Here is a 17,307-nt window from a genome sequence, read left to right as displayed (position 1 = left end):
ATTGCTGACAGACCAAAAAAGAAAATGTAAACAGATGAACTGTTATGTCAAGTGTTGGCCTTTGCCTGATAATCCTTACCCTATAAGCCAAAAGCTGTTTATGTTCAGGGTTAAATTAGGGATGAGGAGAAGCAAGGGGACAGGTGACGATCAGGCTCAAAAGTTGCTAGCTTACAGTTTATTTCACTTTAGAAAGCGGTCATATAAAAAGATGCAAAGGAGAATAGAAAAGCAGAACAACGCGAAAAGAACAGTCATCAAATCCATAGCAAAAATAAAATTTAAAAATTTAGAGTGGGTAATCATCACAGCTTATTAACAGAAAATTTTACATATTGGCTATAGTACATGGGGCACAGAGTAATCGGTTCTGAGAGGAAAGAAACCAACCTGTTCATATACTAGACAAATTTTTCTAATTTCAGGCTCTTAATATTTTCAAATTTTGCTCCCTTTTAAATAACATAAGTTCATATCTAATGTTGACTCTAATGCTATAAATATGAAAAGTCTCATATTTATCAAAACTCCCTTTAAGATTTCCGTTATATATTTCACATACATCAGAAAGAGGGAGTAAAAGGCATTACAGTTGCTCAGAGAACTAAGTTCCACTGACATTCGGGAAAGCTTCTCAAACTGGTCAAATCTCCTTTTAATCATTCTCTGAACCTCACCTTGGTCCTGACATCTGGCAGGCATCTGTATTTTATCACAACTTGAGGAGCAATCATCTATAGCTTACTCAAGACTTACAGAAATCTCTTACTTAATGTCAACATAATACATTTAAATTACCTGCAGAGTAGTTAGTTGTTTTTGTTACGGATTCTTGAGCTTCAGATATAGCCTTCAAAATTAGATTCTTGTTAGCTTGTTTGGAAGGTGGAAGTGAAGGTCTAAAAAAGTTAAGAAAGGTATACTGATTAAATTTTAGATTTGAGTTCTTTACATGCTAGCCATCCATCATACCTTTACTACAGCCTTCTCTTAGGTTTGGAACAGACTAGCTGTAGTTTTTAGGAAATGCCAACTGGATGAGAACCTTATAACTTTTGAAAATAATGAATTTGGATCAACCTTCCTCCCACCCATATTACAGTTTTTAATATTCTTTGCAATCTTCTCCAGTTTTAGGCAACTTCTCTTTCATTAATAGAAGTGTTGCTCAAAAACCAATGGAAAAGTCTTACATGGTATTAAATTTATATTTTCATGATACCCTCTTCAAGGAACCCAGAAGACTCCACCAGGCGATGAAAAATTAATGTAGACATGTTCGGGTACCTCCGTTCAGGTTTCGCTGGCACTGACACACTGCTGGAGATGCTTCCTGTACGGGACCCACCATCATCATCTTCCTCCTCCTCTTCTCCATCATGATTGAATTTTTTTACTTTTACAACTGAACTTACCACAGGCAACTTTCTCTTCCGAAAGTTTTCTTCCTGCAATCAGATAAATTTCCACTTACCTAGTCTCAGAAAATAAAATTCTACTACAGAATACTTGCTTCTTTTCAAGAAAACGCCAAGCACATTAAGAATTCATGGGCTATTTCCCTGGTTTCTTATAAAAATACAAGTAATATCTCCAATAGCCAACCTTTAGCTAAAACAAAAACCAGTGCTTTAATTCATTTATAAACAGCAGCATATAGCCCTGTTGAGGAAACAAATAAAATGGAGTTACTCAATTGTTCACTAGCAGTTGCTGTGAAGGATCTAATACTGACCTAAAATCCTCGCAAAATGATAAGGTAAGGTTAAAGCTATCTCAACTGTTAGCATCCAGGAAAGTAAACAAGATGTAAAATATCTGTAGCCAGTTGTGGAGAGGAAAATCTGACTGATGTATTATGTTGAGCAGCACAGAAATCAGTTTAAAACAAACTTGCAGTATGTGTTTAGTTATTCCATGTACAATTTAATATTAAGAACTGACAATTTTCAGCCTAATGAGTCAGAATTTAAAAGTATATACAAACCTCAATGCTCATCTTTTCTGAGCTGTTTCTGAAGAAGGGACTATAAGTCTCTTCTAAGCTGTTAAGCACTTCTGGTTCACACAAACGTCCTGTTTCATATATCCGGCTAGTCTGAATATCGAGTTGCTTGGCAGCATGAATACTGTTTTGCTGCTGTTGAAACTGCAACCTGTTTAAATGAGCACCACTGTCTGCATTTCGACTTGCAGGTGGTCGATAAATTTCAATAGAAGGGCGAGAAGAACCATACGTAAGTGTCACTGTAGGTTTTTTCTGAGATAAGGGATTCTCCTGCACAAAATTGAGATCTTCATCAATGAGATCATCTGGTTCTGGCTTAATATCAATCACATCTTCAGAGGGTGCTGGCTCCCTCAAAGGTTTCACTGTTGACATTAGTCGGGTTGCAGCTCCATCATCATAAGTCTGTCTGTTAAAAAGGAAAACAAAACCAAAAAGGGTGTGTTACCAATTTAGAGCAGTATCTTCAACTCTTCAAAGGATATTTAGATACATCTTAATGAAAAAGTATGGATAATCCCTTTATGTAGTCCATTAAAAAGTACTTTGAAATTGCTTTCTTTTTTTTAAACTTTGATTTACTACATTTTATATAAAAGGTAATCATACTTTGGACTTATCCTTCATTATTTTATTCAAAAAAACTGCTCATGACCACCTCATTTCCAAAAATTTCTGAAAACAGCAATTTAAAGACATATTAACTAATGTAAATGTCACATACACACACCCACCTGCCCACAGGTCTACACAAGACTCTTACCTGACATTAGTAGCCTTCTGCTCCTGTGAACTTGTAGAAACCCTAGATTCTCTTTTTTCAGGTCTAGTGCTAGAAACTGCAAGAGGTGGCACTGCAGCTTCATGCCTTCTCTCATCTCCTCGACTGAAACTGCTCTTGTTTGAAGGTACATTACTATCAAAGATGTTGGTATCGGAAGACTTTAGACTAGAGGGGTCTAGAAAGAAAAACACACAGTCCCTTGAAGCTATTTTTATTACTTTGAACCTTCCCCTTCTTCACCACCAATTTTAAAGCAATAAATATGTGTTCTTCCACAACATTTTTAATGAGTGAATATTATTCCATACATAGTGATATAATAATATATCTAATTTATTATTACTGGACTTTTAATTTTCAATTATAAAACACTGAAATATCCTTGAAGCTAAATCATTGCACACATCCATAATTATTTCCTTAGAATAAATTGCATACTTTCCCTTCCCTTGTTCAAATCATCTTCGAATTATATTAAGTTTATTGCTTTTAAATTCATAAAAATGTGGGCTTCCTCAAAAACTTCAAATGAACTACCATTTTCAAATTTATGGGTTTTTTTCCCCAAAGCAGTATAAGTGACTTCAGAAAAACGATCATATGCTATAGCAAATTCCAAAAAAACTCACACATCATCTTTATGAACCTTACCAGTTGTTACAGAACGAAGTTTATCTAATACACCATGAAGCCTAAAAGAAAAAAACCAAAAAAGTTAAAGCTTCTGTTAATCAAGAAACATTGGATTTCAACTGTCACTCTAAATTTGATGACATTTTAGATCTAGTCTTCAGATAAACACTGACAGATGGTACTGAATGGAATTTAATGGATAAATAGTATTAAAATTAAGTTTTACATTTTTTTTAAAAAGGCTGTACATGAATATTGTAGAATAATCAAAAATCTTATTTTTTCATCACTATTTTCAACACCTAGCCTCTGCAAAAATAAGGGCAATGATTATCATCTGACCACACAGCGCTGATCCACAAAGAATATCATTCTGTTTCAAAAGAACTAAAGATTCAAGGTAGATAGAAGGAGATAAAATACCATAAACGTAATGTAACATTATTAAAATTGTTTTAAGCACAGTTTAAATTTATTTTTTATCTACTTAGATGGTTTCTGGAAGAACTTAATCCTGAGAGGTGAAAAAACTTTAAAAATAATCTCAAAATATACTATATCACTTCATTATAACTATTGTTTTCAAAACTAATGCTGTAAACAAGCCACAACCTTAATTATAATATAACCTATTTTAGTAGTTATGTACAAGGCAAAGCTGTCTTACAATCCTTCCAGGAGGCCAGGCATCCTAAAAACACCAGAAATATCTCATTATAATAATGTTTCACCCAGAACCCGGTCACATGCCACTATCCCCTAGGATACAGTTATTGCAGGGCTCCAAAGAATCAGAATAGTCTGTTTGTGGCGGGTGTAAATGAACACTTAAGAAAGCAAAGTGTCAAAACAGAGACACCATCACTTTTATCAGTACATGGTGAAGAATAAAATTTATGGCAAGATGAAAGAGTTGAATTAATGTGATTTTAAATTCAAATTCAGTTGGCAGTCTGCTTATGTAAGAAATTTGTCTAAAGCACTCCCTCAAGTTATCTGAGAAAGGATCTACTAGGTCAATGTCCCATATTACGTTACTGGGACTCAAAGTGATCCAAATGTTGAACCAAAAGTCTAGTCATAAAAAACGTACATGAAACAAAACAAGTACCTGGACCGCTGAAGCATTTAAAAAAAAAAAAAAAAAGCAGTACTCTTGATAATGGTAATTTCCCCAGTCAAAAGCACCATGATCTCTCTTCTTTTGGTAAACTCTGGGGACAAACCATAATAAGTGGGTTAGGTCACCCACACTGTAGAAGTGTATGTATCAAAACATTTAAGGAACAACCACTGCACTCAATGTTCTTCAAAAATGTGTAATATAAACCCAGAGAATTCTGTGTGGAATTTCAAGAAAGCTTCACCAGAGTTATAAAGGATACAGTTGCCCATTGGGGCCAAAATGCCTTTAAGACAAACTTTGGTTTAAAGGCAAGTTAACCAGTTTCATATCCCTCCTTATTGCCTATCTGGTCTCCCAGTCTCTTGCCATTCAAATTAAGCAGGCCACTGCTCATGCAACTTTTGCTCCATCTATCAACTTGTGCTGCAACTGGTGGTTCCCAGTGAGGACCTTTATATGATCCTTCCTGCTCTATTCTCAGCCACATCGTTACCCTCCCCCAGCTCTCACTCTACCTCAAACCTGGTACCAGAACCTGGCCTGCCTTCATAAATTAAATCTAATGATTTTAGTCAGTATTCTCAACCAAAGGAATATGTGGTTTGAAAAAGGACATTGGAAATTAAAATACTGATTTATATTTGAACACAAAGTTGCCTATTTCAAAATTCTAGACTTCAAAAAGCTCCAAACTAAAAAAATGATTTGAAATTTTGTCAAAAAACCTTGCCCCCTAAGTTAGCTGACTGAAGAAAGCAATTCAGGAAGTCAACCCAGTCCAAAAAACATCTATAACTGGTTTTGGTGGAGGGAAAGGAATGATAACATGCTGAAGTTTACAAAAGAAACGTATTAACTACAGTCAACACATACTAAGGACTTGTTATGGGCCAGGCACAGCTGTGAGCACATTACATGTATTAGCTTATTTAATTTTCACAACCACCCTATAAAGGTGATTTACGATACCCATTTTGCAGATGGAGAAACCAAGGAAAGAGGCAGATCCAGGATTCAACCTTGGCAGTCTGGCTCCAGAGGCTGTGCTCTCAACACTCACAACCTGCCTCACAACACTGAATCTGACTCTCCTCTCAAGAACCTCTTTTCAGACAGAACACCTACTCTTGACTTGAGCCAAACTTTGGTCTGAGGGGTAAATATTCAGAAACATACCATACGGTGAATCGAATTGTGTTGTTCCCTAGAAACAGGGACAGGTCCTCTGTCATTTGGTCCTGACTTTTCTTGTTGGCCACCATCACCATAATGTAATCAGGAAGTTCTTCATCTATTTAAAAGGAAAAGTATATAAAAACTTTTTATGCTTTCCTTAATATCTTCTTCTACTTGAAGCTGATGTGCTTGAAAATATAGATGTAGTTCTAAGAATGTCAGCTCTACTGGAATTATGCTGGACAAAAAGTATAGCTTTCTTTCTCTTTATTCCATAAGTATTTCAATTACTAGAAGAACAGTAACTAGGAATAACTAATAAATATTTACATAACTAGATATTCTGAATTACGGTATCAAACTTGAGAGTGCATTCATTTCCTTTAATCTTTTTTAATAATGCTCATTAACTTCAGAAACGCTTCCAGAAAGCATACTGGACATTTCTCAAGAATAATACTGAGTGTTGTTCAGTTTTGTGTGTGTTTGTTTCAAAATGACACTCATTTCTCAAGGAACACCTTTATCCTTGGTAAAGGCAGATTTTAATTAGGGTAACAAACTTGCAGCAACATCAAATAAACTAAAACCACCCCAAAATTACACATCATTTAAAAAATTTAATCTTAAGATTAGTTAAATGATTTCTACTCAACTCACTGTTTCATTCTTATACCCTCCTAACAGTGAATTATGAGGGTGAGGTCTAGGACCAAAAACAAACAAAAAAACCCCAAAACCACCACAATAAAAAGATAGGAAAGCAAAAGCTATTTATCAGGAACTTTGATCCCTACCAAAAAAAATTCCTTTAGATTCTTTAATACCTTAAATATTCACAACATTTCTATGTAGGCAGAAAGGTTCATTTCAGAACTACTATCAGACATTTGTTTCAAGAAGAAATATCAAAAATCCAGTTCAAGAAAAGCACAAATACACTAAAGCCCTATCTACAAATGGAAACAGAGAAATCAGAATACTTGCTAGAAGCATGCAATTCAATGTGAGGAGATAAAAGAACAAGTAGCCAGTCATTTGTTATTTTCTTTGTAAAGTATCAAAAGGCTCCACTGCTTTCTGGCAACTTTAGTAAATAAGCCTCACAGCTTATTTACACAAAGTGTCCCTACCATGGGCTGCCATTGGTAACCCAGGAAAGGAAAACAAAGTTGGGGTGCTTTGGCAGTCTTGACAGTTTTTCTCCCTCATAATGTCAGTAATGAAAACAAATAGGCTGTGCTTTCTGACACTATATATTAGTTTGCATTTTATAAAATTTAATGTAAATGAGATCAGCAGTTGCTCTGGTACAGGGTGGGGACAAGGACAGACGGTAGGGAAGGATACAAAAGAGCCCCAGGAAAACCCAAAAGGAAACTTTTGGAAGTGATGGATATGTTCATTAGCTTGATTATGGTGTATACATATCAAGACATAGCAAACTGTAAATAGGTGGAGTTTATAACAATTGTATTTCAACAAGGCTGTTAGAAATTCGTAACATCGTTCTCTCAGTAGACACAAAATGAGAAATAAGAATCTAATGAAAACTAACGTGTTTCTGGGACTTCCTTGGCAGTCCAGTGGTTAGGACTCGGTGCGTCAATCCCTGGTTGGGAACTAAGGTCCTGCAAGCCTTGTGGCACGGCCAAAAAATAAATAAAATAAAGTGTTCATGATACATTCCTACAGAATTCTAATAGCATTCTCAAGTTCATCTGAAATCTATGTACTGAAAAACAGTAAAATGTTGACGGTTCCTGCAAGTTCATACTTCCTAAAATGTGAATTTAAGACTGCTCTGAATTATAACTGCCATCTCACTAAAGTACTCCATTTTAAACACACACAAAAATGAAACCGTATCAACTCTTAACAAACAGCTGCTCATCTTTATATCCCACTCAATGCCTTGAAAATAGATATTCAAATATTTACTAAAGAATTGTTTCCATAAAAAGGTTTCCAGTACTTCAGCACAAAGAAAGGGATTAGAAAGTCACCCTTTTCAGGACAATGATGCCTATACATTCAAATAATCAGGTAGCTAACTGTAAACAATGTGTATTTCAAATAGTCTAATGGTGATCCCTGTTTACCCACTTAATCAACATTTATGAAAATATGTGGTGCTCTGCTAGGCCACTGAGACACAACCAATATGAAGTCTCTGCCCTCAAGAAACTTCCAGTCAAGAAGCAGAGGCAAACAAGTTGAGAAGCTGTGCTAATATGTTAACAGCTGGGACAGATGAGTTCAAGAAGAGCATATGGGAGTGACTCCCATCCTTCTGTTCGCTCACCAAGTTTCTATTATGAAGCAACCATAATAGAAACATCAAGGACCCAGAAGACCTGAGTTCTTGGGTCTTAAATCTGCTGCTGACCAGCTGTATTTAGCCCTCCCAAGACTCCATTTCTTTATTTGTAAAAAAGTAAATTACCTGCCATCCCCACTCCAGCATTGTGTTCAGGTACAAATAGAACTCTATGAAAATATTCTGAAAACTATAAAATACATGATATCTTTACTACAATTACACTTCACATTGTACTTCGTCAAGCTTGTAACCAGGTTTTTAATATTAATAGGCTCAAAATTCTTGGTTTGAGGTTTTTGATAAACGATAGGAATCATCAGATTGAATTTAGACCCAAGTAATATGTGTTTATGTTTTCATGTGCTAGAATTACTAAAGTTCTCACTGTAGGTTTTCTGTGTATTTCTTTTTGACCCAAAACAAGTTCTTGGCACAAAGCTGGCATCCATTAAATGTTGAATGAATAAAAGAATAAACAATCCTGGTTCAGCTTCATCTTTAACCTGTGAGCCTCAATTTTCTTATCTGTTAAAGTCTTACAACAATCCTGACAACAAATAATTAGTATGTGGCAAACTACCATCTGGTCTCAGGCCCCCTTTACACGACTGAAAATTACTGATGATCCCAAACAGCTTTTATTCATGTGCATATAGCTACTGATATTTATCATACTAGAAACTGCAACTCAGAATTTTTAGATTTCTTAATTCGTTTAAAATAATACACCTATCCCATAAACAATAAACCTGTTTTATGTTGTTCTAAAAAAAGAATGTGAAGAAAATCTGGTCTCACACAGGTATGCAACGGGAAAAGGGGTATTTTAGTACCCTTTTCAGATAATGTGGATATTCTTCTGTGATACTCCACCAAAACTCAACGAGTGGTAGTTTCTTGAAGGTAAGCAACAATACTGAATCTAAAAACTGTATCAATGACCTTTTTGTACTCTGTTACATGAAAATCCATTGATCCATCCTGCACTTTTAATGGATCTTTCTTATCCCTGTACAGTTTAAAAACATTCATGCATTGGTCATTTGAAAAATTACTGGTTCACTGAGCTAAACAAACCACTGGCATACGGATACATTTCATTATACAGTATAGAAGAACCATTTGCTAATATCACCACGCTGTCAAATTTATGAAGGAAGACAAATTTTCCAAAATTCTGATTTTCATTTGAAAGCTCAACTTTGTCATTGGCAACAAACTTTACTAGTTCTTTACCTTTGCTCACTTTCAGGAAAATGTCTGCCAAAAACCCAAATTATGTAACTAGCCCGTTAGTCTTTCTTAGAAGTTAAAAATGATGTTCCAAAGGGTAAAAGGGGGGAGGGGGATGGATAAATTAGGAGTATGTGATTAACAGATACAAATTACCATAATAAAACAGATATGCAACAAGGACTTACTGTATAGCAAAAGGAACTGTATTCAATATTTTTTAATAGCTTATAACGGAAAACAATCTGAAAAAAGTACATATATATATAAAACTGAATCACTTTGCTGTACACTTAAAACTAACACAATATTGTAAATCAACTAAACTTTAAAAAATAGTTCCAAAAAAAACAAAAGAAAAAAAAAATTCCATGAAAAAGGCGGCTAGGTCAGTTCTCAACTCAATCACACAAATTCTTTGCCTTAGGACAACCCATCATGCTTCAGTATGGCAGAAGTACTATGAGTACTTCCTATTTCCTAACACCACATATTAAAAAGATGTAGTCAGGGCCAGGGTTTAAAAAAATATTTTACTTCATCACTTACATTCATAAATGAAACTGGCCTCTTTTTTTTTTTTTCTTTGTAATTGCAAGTGGAAGGGTGGTGAAGAATACGGTAATTGCTTGTAAAGTTTGGTGTGAGATACTGATTCGGGCTAAGGTACCAGCAGTTTTACTCACCACTTTTGCACAGTCCAAATGTCAGCACGGTGAAAATGGCAAATACCCTGTCAGTATTAATACGAAAATAGTTTTGACTTCAGAGACCCTTGGGGTCTCCCACACCTGGAGAACCACTATCATAAGTGGTAGCTATTATTTTTACAGGAGGCACCAGCTTTGGAGCCAAACAGATGCAGGTCTCAATCCATAAAACCTTGCTCAAGCCAAGCACCCAAAGCCTGTTTCCCTGCTTGTACAACTGGGGATATTACCACTTACCTTCCAGTGTTCTCCTGGGGATTATCGTGACCTAATGCATATACGACAATAATTAAGCACAGTGCCTGGCCCAGAGTAAACACTCAAATTATAATTTATAAAAGAATAAAAAGAAAAAAGACACATTACCGTCGGGAGGTAAGAAAAAAAGGGACAGGAAAAATAAAGAGATCTGAAAATAAAACTCACTGAACCACGAGAGAGGTAAATGCCAGACAGCATCATTCATATGCAAAATAATAACTGAAAAATGAAGTTCAAGAGGAAAGGAAAGAAAATAGTAAAAACAATAGAAATCAGACCAATATTAAGGAAAATATGACAGAGCCTCAACAGAGGAAGCTAAACGATTTCAAAACACCCTATTAGAAGGGGATCTGGGAAAAAAAACAAGGTTGCATATAAAGCTTTCAATGGAAAGATAGTACGGAAAAGAAGTAACCAGGGAGTATCAGATTCGAAGGTAAAAGGGCGTCTCTCCAAAGTCAAAGGCATGATAGGAAAAATGCATTCCTAAAATTAAATTCGCTGCAAATTCTAAAGTCTATTAGGCTAACAACAGAAGACTTACCAACGTAAGCTCCTAGCTCTTGCAATTTCCCCTTAATGGCACTCTGAGGGAAGAAAAAAACCATCGTGCGCGTGAGAAAGGCGGCCCTGGGAAAACCGACTGCAGCACAGAGGCAACTTCGCGAGCGCGCACACCTCCTGCCCCCCGGGCGCCCGAGTGGGGGTGGGGAGACGCCTCGGGCCCCCCAGTCCCACCCCGGAACCCCTCCTCCGCGGCGCCCCCCGCGGCGCCCCCTCCAGCTCCCCGCGCGGCTCTCGCCGGGACCCCAACGCCTCCCTCAGATTCCCGGCGGCTCCTTCTTCAGCCGCGAGCCCGCTCTCTGAGGCCGCGGCTGCGCCCAGGCCCGAGGCGGCCTGGCCGAGGAGGCGCTGCTCGCCGACCCCGCGGCCAGTCAAAAGCGTCGGCGACGGGCAGGCCGCGGCGTCCAGGCCGGGCCCCACACCCCCCGTTACTCCTGACAACTGCGCGCCCGCCCGCCGAGGCCCGGCTTCCCGCCCCCGCCCGACGCGGGCCTCACCCGGATCTTGCGGCTGATCTCGGTGCCGATCTCCATGGCTCCGGGGCCGGCGGTGGACTCAGCACCGCGAAGGGTTCCGCTTACTGGGAGCCGGAGTCCAGCTCCCAGCCCGCAGCCTCACCGCCTCCACCACCGCCGCTCCCGGCCGCGCGCTCTAAGTGACCCGCCCCCACCGGCTGGAGCCAAGTCGAGCGCGCCTGCGCCTAAGCCTGCGCCTGCGCGCACTCGGGCCCGGGGAGCCGGCACTCTGGCGACCTCTGCTGGCCGGGAGGAGAGCCGCGGTAAAACCTTAGAATCAAAGTAAGCGTAGAGAGAGGACTCCCCTCTCCCCATATCTGCTAATTCCTGAAGTGGTCTCATTAGTTATTAATTGCTGCATAACAAATTACCGCACACATTTACCATCTTGTGGTTTCCATGGGTCTGGAATCTGAACACAGCTTAGCTGGATTCTCCGCTCAGGGTCTCATAAAGCTGCAGTTGAGGTGTCAGGAAGGGTGTGTTCTAGTCTGGAGGCTTCACCGAGGAAGAAGCCACCTTGAAGCTCATTTAGGTTGTAAGCGGAATTAATCTCCTTGCAGCTTTATGAGTGAGGGCCTCAGCTTTCTCCTGGCTGTTGTCTGGAGGCCACCCTCAGGTCAGAGATGTTGCCCACACTTCCTTGCCAAGGGCTTCACCAACATGGCTGCTCACTACATCAAGCCCGGGAAGAGAGGATCTCAGCTCAGGGAAGGCCCAGTCCTTCTTTCAAAGACTTTCATTTGATTAAGCCAGGGCCTCCCAGGGCCTGACCCCCAAATCAACTGATTTAGGGTCTTAATTACAAAATTAGATTGCAAAATCCTTCATCCGTGCATATTCATTAGCTGCAAGCAAATCACAGGTGCTGCCTGCCCTCAAGGGGAGGGGATTACAAAGGGTGTAAACAGCAGCGGCAGAAATCTTGAGGCCACCTAGGGTCTGTCGGCCACACGGTCCTTCATCTCATAGAATCCTTTTTTTCTTCGTAATTACTATAACGTCTATGTGGGAGCTACTAGTATGACACTACCCTTTCTGTAATGTGCATCTCATTTGCGTGTATGTGTGTGTGCACATGTGCATTTGTTCTCTCTAACAAAATTATAAACTCCTTGTAGGTCTGTATTTCTCCAGAATTTATTTTGGGACGCTAGACACATAGTAAGCACTTATTAAATATTTGAAGGATAAAATTAATTAATGACCTACATTACAAAAGCATTCCTCACGGATAAATCCAATGATCACGCACTCATTCAACATTGATGAGAGGCAGCAGAGCAGAGTGACTGAGAACAGGGACCCTGGAGCCAGAATGTCTGGGTTTGAATCCCAGCTCTGCTACCCTCTCTGAGACCTTAGGCAAGTTGCTTATCCCCTCTGCCTTAGTTTCCTCATCTGTGACATAAGTATGATACCAGTTTCTCCTTCATAGAGTTATTATGAGGATGAGGTAAGTTCATAGTTGGGAAGTATTTTGAACTGTGCTTGGCTCATTGCAGTACTATGGTTGTTGATTAAAAATTAAATGCCTACCCTGAGTCAGATGCTCTGCTACGAGCCAGAGAGCACAAAGATGAGTGAGACTGAGACCCTGTATTCACAACATTCACAATCCAAAAGACAGGCACCTTATTTCTATCTCTTTACCCACCATTTCAGAACCAAGAATGCAAACACATGTTTTGCCATTACTGCATACAAAATCCTTAGTCAATATTTAGATAATAGTGAAAGAACATTTTATGAAAAATAGAGAATGTTTTCATTAAAATGTATTCAGAATAGGTAAAACTTTTTTTTTTAAATGTATTCAAGAAAGAGTCAACTTTCAAGACAATCCATTTAAAACTGCAGAAGGAGACTCGCAGGCTGCTTAAGAACTTGCATATTTAGATCTCAGGAGTGTGTCTGGATCACAGAGGGGATGACCCCACTAAACCGATGGTGTTCAGTGGTCTGACATTGTTACAGGTGCTTCCCTGTAAGATGCATCTTCATAAACCACATTGCATCCAGAGGAAGATGATCATAATGATGCCTGAAAGAAACCATTAAAGGGACTAGTGGTATTCAACTTGAAAAAGACTAAGCAGGACAATGAGAATTATTTTCCGGCGTGGAAGGTCTCTCCAGTTCAGGGGGAATGATATATTTTGCTCTAGGAGACAATGAGGACTAGATTTCAATGAATCCCAGTTGAGGGCTCTGGGCTGTTTTTCAAAGAGAGAAGATTACTAAAAAGAGCATTGGTTTTGAAGTCAAAGAGGTCGAGTACTAACCCCAATTGCATGGAATCCGTTGTCTTCTAACACTGGCCCCCTAGCATCTCCAGCCTCCTCTCAGGGCAGCATTCCAACTGGGTGCTGCACATCATTTGCAAGTGTCGGGGGAGAGGAGGGCAGAAGAGAGGTGTTTGGGGGTGTCCTTCGGCCTGGAATGCTTTTCTCTTTTTTTCTTTGAATGCCTAATGAACTTTTTGTTTGTCCTTCCAGACACAGCCAGAAGCTGATCATAGTGATAAACTGAATATCACTCCACTTAGAATATCTACCCATTAAGTGTATTTGCCTACTAGAATTATATATTCACCTGTTCCTCACATGGTGAGTCTTTGAGAACAGGGCCATACATCTTATTTATCTTTCTCTTTGCAGCATTTGGCTTCCAAGAGATGAGGTTTGAATAGACAAGTTTTTTCATTAGTGAATATCTCATGGCATGTCTACCCTTGGATCAAAAGCCCTTAAGTGTTGGGAATTCCAGTCACAGCAATTGCTTTTGCTATGGAAGCTGACATACTTTTCTTCATTTTCTTGTCCATTGAACAAATATATTGCCAGCATCATCATGGTAATTTATATAGTGAGAGATAGTGGGTACTCACCAAGTATCAAAGCAGATTAATTTCTTAACTCCTAAGGAAGTATCAGTCAGTGTACCACCAAACCCACAATTTCTTTCCCTTTATTGAACATCTTTTTACTGTAGAAATTTTTAAATTTTTACTTTTTTTTAAAGAGAATTACCTTCACAGGAAGAAGAATGTATATCACTTCTGGGTAGCAAGAGGAGGTAAAAATACAGACAGATATGTAATTGCTTATTCATCTACACACTCTCTGTAGACGGGTACATAGTATTATGGTAACACCAGTTACCCCCAGGAGGAGAGCAGGAAAGTAAGAAGGAGACTTTTCCTTGCACCGTTTTGTATCTTTTGGGGTTGAACCATATAAATTATTTCACTTCTTTCCATACAAACAGAAGCCAATAATAATTTCATGCCGAACACTTTGAAGCCTTTGTTCAAGTGGCTTGTCATGGGGCTGTTACTGTCAAATTAACATGGTTGCAGGAAAATAGAGCTTAAGGACTTGGTCAGCAAGTGGCACTTGTGGACCGTGAGGGAGGAAGTTCAGCTCAGTGTATAACATCGCTTGGGTTTTACAATCATTTTCTATTTTTAAAATTCTTTTATTTTCTTCCCGATTCAATTAACAAGTTTTTATTTAGTGCCTATCCTCTGCCCAGTAGTGTCCTAGGAATTCTAGGAGATATAAAAGAAGCCTACATGAAACAGTTTTTAACGTTCTTGCCAAGTGTGGGGATCACTGTGGAATGGGGTGGCTAGCAAGTTGTGTTGGAAGCAGACCCTTGAATTGAGGCTTGGAGAGCAACAGAAGGCTTAGACAAAGGGAAGGGGGGCCGGAGGTGCTCTGGGCCAGGAGAAACGGTTTGATGGGGGCAGTAGGGGAGAAGAGAGGAATAAGGATGGTCATAAGAGGCTGAGGCCGATTTAGAAAGGCCCTAAAGGTCAGGCAGAACAGCTTATCCTTAGGGGTCCATTGGGAGTGATAAACCCCAAGGAGACGTAAGCCTGGTATTCACATGGAAAGAAGAGAGAGCAGAAACCAGAGGCATGGAGACCGCCCTTGTTGCAGTAAGTCAGATGTAAAATGATGAGGGACGAAGGTTTGGATTAGAATGGGGGGGGAGGGGGGCATTCAGGAACAAAGAGGAAAGAAAGCATTCATGAGATGTTTCAAAGGAGGAAGTGGCAGGCCTTGATGATAGGCTGGAGGTGGAGAAGACTCACACATAATTTCAGTTTTTCTATTTTGGAAAACCAGAGAGCCAGTCATTTTCTCTTTTCTTCGCACACGAATTGACACCCTCATGGTGTCCAGTTGAAATTCAATTATAAGCAGAATTGATTGATTTTCTTCCATATAGAAACACGTGTAATCCTATTTGCCTTGAGCTCCATTACCCAAGCTGAGTCCTGCCTAGGGTTTGTTCTTCCATCGCACTCCTACTTCCAGGATGGCGCTTTCCACTTAGGCCTTGTTTGTCATGTGTATGTGCGGTGTGTAGGTTTACTACCCAGTAGACTAGAAGTCCTTTGTGAGCAGGGACCATGAGTAAGTACTCACTAAGTGTCTGTTAACTGTTGAAGAAAATGAGATCTAAATGAAATGTAACATAAGAAAGCTTTCCAGAAACAAACATATTTTAAAAAAAAATCATTTAAATAAAATTTACATAATAAAAATTTCTCTGCTCCAATCACTCAAACCATATGCCAAGGAAAGGCAAAACACCCTATTGTGATGGTGTTAGGGACACAGAATTTTATTCCTTGGCTTAAGTGTTGCCATGCAGTAATAAAAATAATAATGCAGTGTAATAATACCATGTAATAATAAAAATTGCTAATAGGGCTTAGAATGAAACATTTCACACAAGTTACTGGATAGTGATTATTATTATTTTCGGTATGTGGGCCTCTCACTGCTGCGGTCTCTCCCGCCGCGGAGCACAGACCCTGGACGCGCAGGCCCAACGGCCATGGCTCACGGGCCCAGCCGCTCCGCGGCATGCGGGATCCTCCCGGACCAGGGCACGAACCCGCGTCCCCTGCACCGGCAGGCGGACCCCCAACCACTGCGCCACCAGGGAAGCCCAGATAGTGATAATTATTATTATTATCATTTTACAGGAGATGAGCAGGCACAGAAAGGTTAAGAAACTCGCACACGGCGACCCAGCTAAGTAAGCGTTGGCGCTGAGATTTGAACCCAGACAATTTTGACTCTGGAGTTCCCCATCCTTAAGAGCTTTACTTTGTACTGCATTAAGCACACAGCTCTTTTGAAGACCTACAGGTTATTTGAGGCATAACCTTTTTCAGAGGAGGGGGACTTTGGCACCCTGTACTACCAATCAGTGTTTTTCCTTTTTTTATGGGCTATATCCTTAGACGTAAGTATGGGAGGAAGAAATTGAATGTTTGAACTGTTTTCAGAAATGTATAAGAGTAAATGAACAACTCCAGCAATAATAGAATTTTACAGAACACCTAAGAACAACACGGGAATAAAACCCTTTACATGGCACCGAAATAATATCCCCCTCCTCTCAATTTTATTAAAAGCCTTGCTTTATTTGGAAACTCTTAAAATAAGTGGTCATAGGATTAAAAAAAGCCGCGGCGCGCCCCCTCCCCGGCGGCCGGGCGCAGCTGTCCGCACCTCCCCCGCCCGCATTCCAACTCTCTGAGGTCACGGGCAGCCACCGCCTCCCCGGATCCGCCCGCCCGGCCCAGGGGGAGGGACGCCCGGCCCCGGCCGCTCCACTGCTCCGGCCGCGCGTCCTGTGCCCGTCCGCCCGCCTTCCTGCTGCCCCGGCCCCCGGCCGGTTTCTTTGTGCGGCGCTGCCGGCCGGCGTGTCCCTTCTCCGGGCCTCTCCCCTCGCCGCGGCCGCCGCGGGACCCTGCGCGGGGGAATGCTCTGCGGGCCGAGTTCGAGGAGACAGGAAGTGAGGCGTGCGAGCCCCATGAGCGCGCCGCGGCGCGGGCTGGCGTGCGGGCGCGGCTGCGGTGGCCGCGCGGCGGGGCCCCGGGAGGCGGGCCGCTGAACTGGGCGCGCGGCCCCGAGGATGCGGGAGCGGGAGCAGGTGAGGGCGC

At 40.4% G+C, this 17,307-nt stretch overlaps 2 protein-coding genes across 22 annotated transcripts in view; one reads left to right on the top strand and one right to left on the bottom strand.

Moving 5' to 3' along the window:
* ZC3H14 (zinc finger CCCH-type containing 14) overlaps positions 1–11,487 on the bottom strand; it is a 39,873-nt gene extending 28,386 nt beyond the window's left edge. For 8 of the 18 annotated variants that reach the window (XM_029237323.1, XM_029237328.1, XM_029237326.1 and 5 more), the window contains exons 1-8: positions 11,319–11,354; positions 10,802–10,844; positions 5,728–5,842; positions 3,444–3,484; positions 2,772–2,967; positions 1,988–2,417; positions 1,288–1,448; positions 799–899 (exon numbers count right to left, since the gene is read on the bottom strand). In XM_029237323.1, the coding sequence (XP_029093156.1) occupies positions 799–899; positions 1,288–1,448; positions 1,988–2,417; positions 2,772–2,967; positions 3,444–3,484; positions 5,728–5,842; positions 10,802–10,844; positions 11,319–11,354 (1,123 nt within the window). Of the gene's footprint in view, positions 1–798; positions 900–1,287; positions 1,449–1,987; positions 2,418–2,771; positions 2,968–3,443; positions 3,485–5,727; positions 5,843–10,801; positions 10,845–11,318 lie in introns of all 18 variants that reach the window. The other 10 variants (XM_029237335.1, XM_029237340.1, XM_029237331.1 and 7 more) reach the window with 7 other exon arrangements.
* A 5,715-nt stretch (positions 11,488–17,202) lies between these two features.
* PTPN21 (protein tyrosine phosphatase non-receptor type 21) overlaps positions 17,203–17,307 on the top strand; it is a 71,805-nt gene continuing 71,700 nt past the window's right edge. For all 4 annotated transcript variants that reach the window (XR_003795982.1, XR_003795983.1, XR_003795984.1 and 1 more), the window contains exon 1: positions 17,203–17,297. The gene's annotated coding sequence lies outside the window, so the exon portion shown is untranslated. The remainder of the gene's footprint in view (positions 17,298–17,307) is intronic.

Source organism: Monodon monoceros, unplaced genomic scaffold (genome assembly GCF_005190385.1).
Source record: "Monodon monoceros isolate NGI ecotype Baffin Bay Population unplaced genomic scaffold, NGI_Narwhal_1 Super_Scaffold_21, whole genome shotgun sequence".
Taxonomy (NCBI): Eukaryota; Metazoa; Chordata; class Mammalia; order Artiodactyla; family Monodontidae; genus Monodon; species Monodon monoceros.
The sequence above is the reverse complement of the archived record's forward strand: the minus strand, read 5'-3'. Positions and strand labels throughout refer to the sequence as shown.